This window comes from Carcharodon carcharias, chromosome 23 (assembly GCF_017639515.1).
Source record: "Carcharodon carcharias isolate sCarCar2 chromosome 23, sCarCar2.pri, whole genome shotgun sequence".
NCBI lineage: Eukaryota > Metazoa > Chordata > Chondrichthyes > Lamniformes > Lamnidae > Carcharodon > Carcharodon carcharias.
Genome location: NC_054489.1, coordinates 30,764,793 through 30,775,642, shown reverse-complemented (window position 1 = coordinate 30,775,642; position 10,850 = coordinate 30,764,793). Strand labels below are relative to the sequence as shown.

Here is a 10,850-nt window from a genome sequence, read left to right as displayed (position 1 = left end):
TAGGATTTTGGACCATGCTGAATTTAATTTAGAATATTTGCTCAAGTGGAAATTTGTGTCTGGAAACAGCATTTACTGCAAACTATTTCTTAGCAAGGCAAAAGGTTTTTCCCTTGTAGCAAGGGTATTGTGTCCAGTTCTGGAAACCGCATTTTAGGAAGAATGTGAGAACGTTGGCGAGAGTACAGAAAAGGTTCACAAGAATGGATCCAGGGATGAGGGACTTCAGTTATGAAGACTGGAAAAGTTAGGACTGTTTTCTTTGAAGAGGAGAAAGCCAAGAGGAAATTTGAAATGGGTATTCAAAAATCAGGAGTCTGGACAGATAGGAAGAAACTTCTCCCACTTATGAAAGGATAGAGAACAGGAGGGCACAAATTTAAAGCAATTGGCAAAAGCAAAAACTTTCATCAAGCAGATGGTTAAGGTCTGGATAGTACTGCCCATGAGTGTTTAATCAAAGCATTCAAAAGAAATTAGACTTAACTGAAAAAGGAAAAATGCGCAGGGTTATGGTGAAAGGGTGGGAGAATAGCACTAAGTGAACTGCATATTGCTCCATTTACTTTTGAATTACACTAAGTTTGTTCTTTTATAACCTGAGTCAGAAAAACAAATGAATTTGTGTTTTAATAGCTCAAAAAAACACTGCCATGGTGAACTTGTATTTTTTGCTAACTACAGATATAACCACATACAACAGCAACAAGCAGACAAATGAAATAGGTAGCACACTCCAGATTTATTCAACATTTCATATATACACAAATTAAGTACAATGTATTTAATTTCTGAATGTGCACTAAAACTCATGTAACAGTAGTATTATAGGCATCATTGTGCATAAAGCTTCATAGCCCAACAAAGCCACCTGGACAAGATGTTCTGTCTTCAACATTTAGAAGTCTGGTCGATCCTTCTTCAGTTTACTATAGTCCATGTTCACAGTAAAGAACTAATGAAAAGAAAAAGATAATCAAAGGACTTTTACACTAATTCCAGTTTAAAATTGGAAAATTTTCCAATAAGTAAAAATGCAATACTGGCATTTGCTGAAACAGTGTTTTCCCCAACATAAATGCTAGTGTGCAATAACATTTATTTAAAAGAGAAATTACCAGAGAAATTAAAATTAAAGTTGCAACATTGCACAGCAAAACCAACAGCATGCATTAAAAGCTAAAGACTTAGCTCAGTTTGGCTAGGTGAACAAGCAAATTTAGGGTAACATTCAGCATCACTTTAAATTTGTAACTGATCTATTTTAGCACAAAGTTAGCAGATAATTTCTATTTTTTTTTAATGTCAACAGAATGATGTGTCATTATGGGAAAGTAGGCAAGGAATTTTGCTCCTGACAACAAGAAGTTCCAGCAAATTTTAATGCAATTGGGGATGGACAAAGGAGAAGAGCGCTAATTTGCTGAGGGGATACAGGTGGAAATCTATTGTTACCAGTGCCCCAAGATTTGATAAACACAACTAACTACTGGCTAACAACTAAGCAGCCTGGACATTTGGCCACTTAGTCAATCTGAACAGAGTCCTGCCGAAGAACACCAGAGAGTGAGGACTTACCCCCCAACTTAGCACATGCCAATTTTAACCATAAGACAGACAGCAGCTTTTGAATTTGGTTACTGTAGTCGAGAGAAGTAATCCAGTCAATCACTGAAGCTACAATCAGCACAAACCAGAATGAGTGGTTTGGAGGTATAAACTTCTTGTAACTTCATATTTGTGTTTTTTAGCACTTTAATAGTGTATGAATAGATTTGCATGTAGAGTAGTGAAGTTATTTGATGGTTGATTGAAGCATTTGAGTGTGGTCTCATTATTTCTGCAATTCTTAGACCAGAACTCCAAAACCTGTTGAAGCCTTTTCTGGTCTATATTCAATAATCGCTGTTAGAAAGTGCAGGACGATACTCTGGTACAAAGTGCTCTCAAACAGCACCAACACTTATTTCCCTAGCATACATATGATTGCTTGAGAGAGCATAAAAAATAAAGATTAGCAATGTGAACAGGAATAGCCATTTAGAATTTGAGCCTATACCACCCACCATTCTATGAGATCATGGTTGATCTGGAACCTAACTCCACATGCCCATCCTTGCCCCACATCCCTTAATATCTTTGGCTAACAAAAATCTTATCAAGCTCAGATTTAAAATGAACTACCAATTTTAGAAGAGCATTCCAAACTTCTACCACCCTTTGCCCATAGAAGTGTTTTCTAGCTTCACTCCCAAAACAACTGGCTCCAACTTTTAAGACTACATCACCAGTCCCAGACTCAACAGAACTGGCTTCTCTCAACCCTATCCCTTGCACTTTATCTGAAAAACTTAGATCACAACACCCTTTAACTGTATAAATGACAGAATAAAACTAATACAACCTCAGTTTGTGTAATCTCTCCTCATCTGGACTACAATGTTTAAATTATATTGTTCCGGCAGAAAGCTATGTTGCACTCCCTCCAAGATCATGATATCCTTCCTATGATGTTGCGCCCAGTACTACTCACAGTATGCCAGGTGTGGTCTAACCAGGGCTTTGTACAGCTGAATTATGAATTTTAACCCTTTGTATTCTAGTTTTCCAGATATAAAGAGGAAAGGTGATCTTATTAAAGAACAGTTTCAAAGTAAGGAATCTCCCATTGAAGAGGGAGGAAGAAGAATTTCTTCTGAAGGTCATTAATCATTGGAATTCTCTACCCCAGAGAGCAGTGGAGGCTCAGACATTGAGATTATTCAAGGCTAAGTTAGACAGATTTTTGATCCACAAGGCAGGCAGAAAAGTGCAGTTTAAGGTCACAATCAGATCAGCCATATTATTATTGAATGGCAGAGAAGGCTAGAGGGCCCAAATGACTTACTGCTGCTCTCATTTCTTATGTTAATTATATTCTTTCCTGTCCAGAACAGTTTAATGATCCATGTACATGGATTGCCAAGATTCTTCAGGCCACCAGTCCCTTTTGTTCCAGGAAGAATTTTTCATTTTTTTTTTGGAAAAAGGTCCAAAGTGGATGGCCTCGCAGTTGCCTCTTGAAACCATTAGTTTTTCCCCATTCACTTAATCTTTTAACACTTCTAATATTATGCTTCCATCTAAATTTACAATGGCACCTTTGTATCTTTCAAACCCTGTGGAATCACTGTACATATTTACTATTAATCATTGCCTTCAGGAAATAAAGGAGATATTAGGGGGGCGGGGCGGTGGATGAAAGCAGCAGTGAATTTCATCTCAGAACATTTCAATCATGCTTGTAAAGTGTTTATAACACAATCCACAAGACGTCCTCTGGGGAACTGATTCCATGTTGCTACTGTCCAGTTTCATGTGTTATGGCAACAGCTTGGTTTCAGCTCTCTGGAAGAATTATTCCACAATTTTTAAAGCAGCACATACAACCACAGATTCAGGATGAAAATAATAAATGAAGCTCTTGTGCAGCAATAAAATCAGCTCTTCCATGGTTATCAAGAATGAACAAAAAAATTGTATATTACCTTGTACTGCTCAGTAGGTGCTACCTTATTCCAAGGCTCAGGGTTGTTCTTGCGATTCCAGCTAAAAAGGGCAAAAAGGCAATTGTACAGTCAGGAATTAAAGAAAAACATGCTGCTTTAATTGAGGGATCTTGAAATTTAAAAAAACGTTGCTTCAGCAAATTGCTGATTTAAAAACTTAAATGTTCCATCCTTCAATACTCCTGAACACAAATTTGCTGAGAACATATTCAAATCAAAATCCTTAAAACTTTATCTAAAAACAAGTGTTCAGGGACACATCTGGATAATGTATTAACAACATTGGCTATTACTTAAAAAAAATCAAAATCACTTCTACCCAATACATTATTAAAATAATTTTAAGTTTAATTTCAGTTGCTGGAAAATTGGGATTTTAATAAAAGTTCAGTGACTCACTTACACACCTATAATTTTGGCTCAATGCTAAAATGTTACGACAACTTATATTTATAACACCTTTAGTACCGCACTTCACAGAAGCATTATAAAACAAAACACCATATAAACAGATATTAGGTCAAATACTTGACCAAAGGAGTAGGTTTTAAGGAATGTCTTAGGAGGGGGAAGGCAAGGTAGAGGGGTGCAGAGGGGAAATTCAAGAGCTCAGGCCTTAGGTAACTGAAAACATAGCCCCAGTAATGGAGCGATTAAAATCAGGGTTGCTCAAGATGCCAAACTTAGATGAACACATATACAGGGTGTGGGACTGAAGGAGATTACCAAAATAGGGAGGGACAAGGCTGTGGAGGGATTTCAAAACAAGGACGAGAATATATATTTTTTTTTAAATCAAGGCATTGCTTGATCAGAAGCTATTGTAGGATAAGAATGAGAAATGAACGAGGCTTACTGCAAGTTGAGACACAGGTAGTAAAGTTTAGGATGACATCAAGTTATGGAGAGTAGAATGTAGGAGACCAGCCAGGAGTGCATTGAAATTGTCAAATCTAGAGGTATCAAAAGCATGATTGAGTGTTTCAGTAGATGAGCTGAGACGGGGGTGAAGTTAAACAGCTGGAAATAGCAGTCTCAATAATCACAAGAATACATTGTCGGAAGCCCATCACTGGGTCAAATAAGACATCAAGGTGCAAGCAGGCTGGCTTAATCTCAGACAGTTACCAGATCATTCATAACCCACTGTTGCCTTGAGCATCCAGATTTTAATCACTCCACCACTGTCAGCTACATCTTCATTTGCCTAGGCCCCAAGTTCAAATTCCCTCCCTATACCTCTCCACCTCCCTTTCCTCCTTTAAGACTGTCCTTAAAATAGAACTCTTTGACCAAGCTTATGACATACAATCTAATGACAAAAACTTTGGTTACCACAGTATATTCTATTACATTTGAATACAGGCTCCCATCTACTCTGATTAAATCTGTCATGTGATAAAATAGTAAGATAAATATACAGATCAAGGGCAAGGAAATTAGTTTTATACTCTAACGGATTTAGTATAACATTACAGCTCAATTACCACCCACCTCACATCAGGGTTACGGACAGCAAGCCGCAGGAGGTACATGCCTGCTCCAAAACTTCCAATGCCAATGAAGGTAAATAATGGAATTAACTAGAAAGGAGAAAAGTGGATTAATACAGCAATACATTCTCAAACAGAACTCATACAATAGGCAGAAAACTTTGCCTGTAGAATTAATTCAAACAAAGCTGGTCATGGTCAGTGACTGAACTTGAAACTTGTGCAGGTATTCAAAGCGGCTTCTACCTGCAGCTTGATCGTAATAGCAAGATTGCTGAAGGCTTTCATTCTCCAAGAATCCATCAAAAACAAAATAAGCAGCATAACCCATAAGCTTAAGTAAACAGTGCTTGAGTATTTACACTACTGTAGGTGGCAAGTTAATTTGATAACCTCCAAGTTGTCTTCACAAGGTCACTGAATGCTGCCTCAATGTTTACTTGATTTAATGCTTGTTAAAATAGAAACTGGTAAAGGAAATGTTAAAATTTACTATTTTAGTTGCAAATTTTCTGTGTTATTCCCATTTTAAGTAAAAAATAATGCAATTGTTAAATGTTGCATGTTCCTGTATAATGGATAACAATTTAGACTGAATTGACTTGTTCCATGCAAGTTAAATAAAGGAAACAGAAATATTAACATTTTGTACAAACATCCTTAACATCCAAATAAGCAAATGCATGGCAAACCACAGGGAGGGGAAAAAAGCTCTTACATAGTTCACAAAGTGACCTTGATGTTTAAATGCAGAGAGCATGCTCAGGTCCATCACCATGATATTACAAGGTCCACAGGCCAAAACTTTAGTACATATTAATTCTGTGGAATCTACTCTCACCTCCCCAGTGAATTTGTATCTGCAAAGCAAAATTATAGAACAAGGAACCCCTACCCAAGTTATAGTTTATCCATATGCAATCAGTTCTTAACCACACTCCCAAAACAGCATGCAAAATTCTTTCCAGAATTGATCACATGCAACAGAAATCTCAAATAAACATTTGAGCAGGACAAGCATTCACAGCCCAGGCTTCCTAAAATTGTCTTGACTTTCATTCATGCTCTCGTAGGCTTAAGGACAGAAGACTCATTTCAGGCCACTGTTCAAAATTTTCTCAAGAACAACTTAAAAGGATTAGCAAAGGCCTAGAAAAGTAAAAAAAAGTCCCAATGAACTTTTTGATTGCTTTAATCTGTATTGTATAATCCAGTGTTTTACAAAACTCTGGTTCAACTGAGGCTATAGTTGGGTGAGAACAAACAAACATTAGTGAAGTCAGCAGATTTACTTCAGATCAGAAATCAGTTAGGGCACACATGGCCAAATGAATGCCAACATCAATGTAGATAAACACTAATGCACACAAATCTCAAGAGACCAATAAGCATTTGAACTTCAATTCAATTACAGCCTATTCAGAAATTGCCCATAATTGGTACTAAATAAAATTAAAGTTGTAGAACAAACATGCCAAAATAACTGATTGAGAACAGAAACTATCACCACAGTCCTCATTATGAGCAGGATGCAACAGCACCCAACCGACAAATCTCTACAGGATTGGAACATTCCAGAATACTGCAGTTCTAAAGTTACACCCCCCTACACCAGCCACCCCACCCCTAAACCCCACAACCACTGATGTGAATGGTGTTTCTTAAAGGTACAGACAGCACTACAGCATCACTGAAATTGAGACTCAAACTGTGAGCTCAACAAGAAAATGTTACTTAAGTAAAAATTAAAAGCTGGGAAGAACTTAAAAACCTTCCCTTCAAATATATTAAAGTAGACAGAAGCGAATTATAAAACTTAGCTGCAAAAATAAGGAAAGCAGCTGTCAGGAGTTACCTCCTATATTAGGATAGCAAAGCTTTCACTGGCAGCTTGATTTGGTGAAAATAGGGCCAAATTGCAGAGCTTATTGCTCAAATGGGGATAATCAGCTAACTCTGAAAAAAAAATAATTAATTCAAAGACGTTTTTTATGCTTAAATCACAAAAAAGGGGCTAGGGGCTGGAGCTGGAAAGATGAGTAAATGCGGCCCACAGAGCATGGAAGCAGCCCCAGAGCAAGTTGCGGGGCCCTCCCTCCGCCAGAGACTGCCGGCTGCTGAGTTGGAAGGGTAGGCGGGATAAGGCCGCGGCTCGTGGTTCCCTTCCTTCCTTCCTTCCAAGCCCCATACTCACACTCGGGTGGCTCTTGGCCTGGCGGATCATCAATCCCAACATGATAGCGGCTTCCACCCCACCCTGTCCTCTCTCCACCGCTCCCACCTTCTGTCTGAGTTGTTCCTACCGCGCCCGCCAAAGTCACCGCAGGGGCCTGCCAATCAAGCAGCCCAAACATACGCCTGAGCAGAAAACCTTTGACATGAGTTTAAGCGCTCACATTTTTCCGAACAAAATGAAAATGTGCATGCATTGCTACAACAGTAAAAATTATATTTGGACTGTGTTTTTTTAAAATTTTCCGATCCTGAAAGTCTGGCAGGAGACCTCGGCACCTAAATAGTGAGAAGGACCCCCCCCCCCCCCCCCACCTCAGCACAGGAGCTGTGAAGTGATGAGTGTCTGGAAGCTGCAAATGGGCACTTATCACTCCAGCATTGAGAACAGGCAGTCAGGGTGCATTGGTTTGCACACCTAAAACTTAGAGCAATTGCAGTCTTAAACTTCCTTACAGTTGTTTAGTTATTGCATACAGATAATACAAAGAAATATATAGTGCCTTGCACAACATCTGGACCATCCTGTAGAATGACAACTGGCTGGCAGGGGCCAGGAATACCATATCATGCCACCTCCCCCACCCACTCCCAGCCTGCCCACCTCCATACACATGGATACACATGCGCAAAATAGCTACAACCTAAGGCTTAATTGGTCTGCCAATATTATTAATTAAGCTGAATATGAAGCACTGTTGCTGCTGCAATTGCATTAATCACTTTATTGATTACGTTTAAGTAATAATTAACAATAACTGTACAGCTAATATATGTCATATAACTAATATATATTAACTAATATATATAATAACTGGTAACAATATCAACAATTTAAAGCCAATCTACCTACCTTAAGGAATGGCTAGTGTTTATGCTTATATACATTCCTGGCAGTATTCAGGAGTTTCTTGTTCCCAGAGAACTCAGGGTACATGTCTTTGTGTTCTTCTGAAAATTGATACAGATCTGGAGCTCTGTTTTCCCACCATTCACTTTCCAGTCTGTTTCTCTCGTTTCTCCAAACAGTAGTCATCATGGAGAAAACACGTTCTGTATGAACTAAGGGGAAACACTTTGGATGAAATCGCCCCAGATTTGCACTAAGTGCAGTAGCAGGCAGGTAAAACGATGTTTTACCTGCTGGCCATGATGGCAGGTTTTCACGCTGTACTGTCCCAAACCCACCATATTATGCACTCCCGGGAACACACACCGTTTCAATGGCTGGTGGGCTCTCATTTTCCTGCCTGCCATCACCTCGCTGGTACCATATTTTGGTGCCATATTTAAAGTCCAGCTGCACGCACATATCTCAGTGCTTCCAGCCCATGACTGATGCAGGGGAATATGTCCATGAAATGCAAGAAGACTGCAGCCCCGAGGTTTAGTGATGTGTCACTGGAACAGGTTTTGATTGCCGTGGAGGCCCACCGGGATGTCCTTTACCCCCGCACTGGCTGCAGATGGGCAGCGGTGTAACCAACCAGGCTTGGGAGGTGGTAGCAGCGGTGACCAGCACCAACTCCCTTCAAAAGAAGATAGCCACCCAAAGCTACAAGAGAATGAATGATCTCCTCCATTCTGCCAGGGTAAGTCACTCTTCTCATCACTTTTAACTCACACATTCACAAACCCATCACACATTCACAGGGATCTCACCCGCTGCCAGTTCAAGGGACATCATTATTTACTCTCTTACACTCGAGGTCATTGTCCTCATCCTGTCCATGGGACCAATCACCACCCCCACATGCCAGGCATCATCTGGCCTGACAGGCATCCTGCTTACACTTTCTCCATCTCTATTCACATCTGGGAAGCAACAGTGTTCATGACCCAGGGCCTCCAATCAAACCCCGAAGAAACCTCTGAAGAGGAATCTGGAGGTACCCTCCTTAGAGGCCCATCACAGCGCTCATCCACACCCTCCACCAGTGCAGAGACACACACCTTGTGGGAACTAGCTTTAGAATATCCTCGGGATCACAATCTGGTGAGCACATCACACTGTCTGATCCACAGCAGGCGGCAGCGGGGATTTCCCTGGTGTCTAGCAGTCAGAGGACTGCTGGAGGCCAGAAATTTGCTGAGTCCAAGTCAAATGACAAGCCTCTGGACTCGGTCATGTCACATTTGCTGGAACTGCAAAGGCAAGCTCGGGAACATCAGGAAGGAATGTCCACTACCCTCCTCAGATTGCAAGGCACGATGGAGGAGTCCATCTGCCTGTACTGTGAGGTGATAGCGCCAGCATGCCAATGCATCGAAAACAAAAACAGAATGCATTGAGTTCAACACTGATAGGATGGTGGCCACCATGGAGACCTTGGCCCAGGACATCAGTCCTGCACTGCTGTGCATCCTTCAGACCAAAATGATGGTCCAGCCTCACACTCCCTGGACACATTACTGATGCCCGTACTTGTCATTGCTGCCAGAATGTTGTGGGCAGGCATCACAGAGTTCTGTCATTCAGTCTGTGTGCCCTCAGCACCTTTAAGTTGAGGCTGGCCCCTCATCTCTTCAGCATCTGCAACCAGTGACGCTGTGCTCCTGAGGGGCTCAAGTGCTGAAGGCAGACAAAGGATCAGATGCTTCTGAACCTTCATGGCTGCATCTCTATGATATGACCATGATCACAGAGCGCAAGCGAGCTGCCCTCGAGGAGTCAGACATTCTCAGAGGCTATGTGAAGATCTATGGAGTGTCCTCAATGCAGGTCATCATCATCCTCCTGCAATCGAGCAATTATTAGGGGCGGCACTGCATCTCCACAACAGGAGCATTCTCACAGAGGGTATGCATGCTGCCATAAGCCAGACTGGAGTCAAACGTTCACAAACGTGGTGTGAGGATCTATGGGTCTCCCCACACATGTCATCATCAACCTCCACAAATCTAGCAGCTATGAGGGCCTCCCGAGTTTGCCTGCCCTCATCTATCCAGTGTAAGAGCCTCATCCCTTTCATCGTCACCTTCAAGTACCTCCTCACCCTCATTCCCGTCGACATCCTGCTCATTGGAGACCTCCAGCTCCTCCTCAGCCAGCTCCCCTCCCCGTTGCAGCGCCAGGTTGTAAAGGTCACATCAGGCAACAACGATGCATGGTACTCTGTAGACTGTATTGCAGGGCTCCACCAGACCGGTCCAGGCGCTGGAACCTCATTTTCAGCATCCCAATGGTCTGCTCCACCAAGTTAAGGGTTGCAACATGAGCCTCATTATAGCGTCGCTCTGCTGCAGTCTGAGGCCGCAGCATGAACATCATCAGCCACGGCCTCTGTGGGTACCCTTTGTCCCCAAGAAGTCAGATCTGCAGCTTCTGTGGACTCTGGAAGACTTAAGGGATCTGTGACTGACTGAGGATGTAGCAGTCGTGCACAGTCCCTGGAAACCTTGCACACACCTGCAGGATGCATTTGTGGTGGTCACACACCAGCTGCACATTCAGCGAATGGAATGCCTTGCAGCTGATATTGTTGACCATGTGTTGCGACAGTGACCTGAGCCAATAAGTGAGTCAATGGCACCCTGCACTGGTGGGAAACCCAAGATCCAGGCGAATCCAATCGCT

General features: G+C 41.6%; 1 protein-coding gene across 1 annotated transcript; it reads right to left on the bottom strand.

The window, feature by feature from the left end:
* Window positions 1-723: 723 nt before the first annotated feature.
* On the bottom strand, window positions 724-7,395 carry LOC121269143 (cytochrome c oxidase subunit NDUFA4-like). The gene is made up of 4 exons (XM_041173640.1): window positions 7,236-7,395; window positions 5,043-5,131; window positions 3,528-3,588; window positions 724-955 (listed from the first exon to the last, which is right to left on the bottom strand). Exons 1-4 carry the CDS (start codon window positions 7,275-7,277, stop codon window positions 899-901), a joined length of 249 nt encoding a protein of 82 aa, XP_041029574.1. The 5' UTR covers window positions 7,278-7,395; the 3' UTR covers window positions 724-898.
* Between the last annotated feature and the right edge of the window lie 3,455 nt (window positions 7,396-10,850).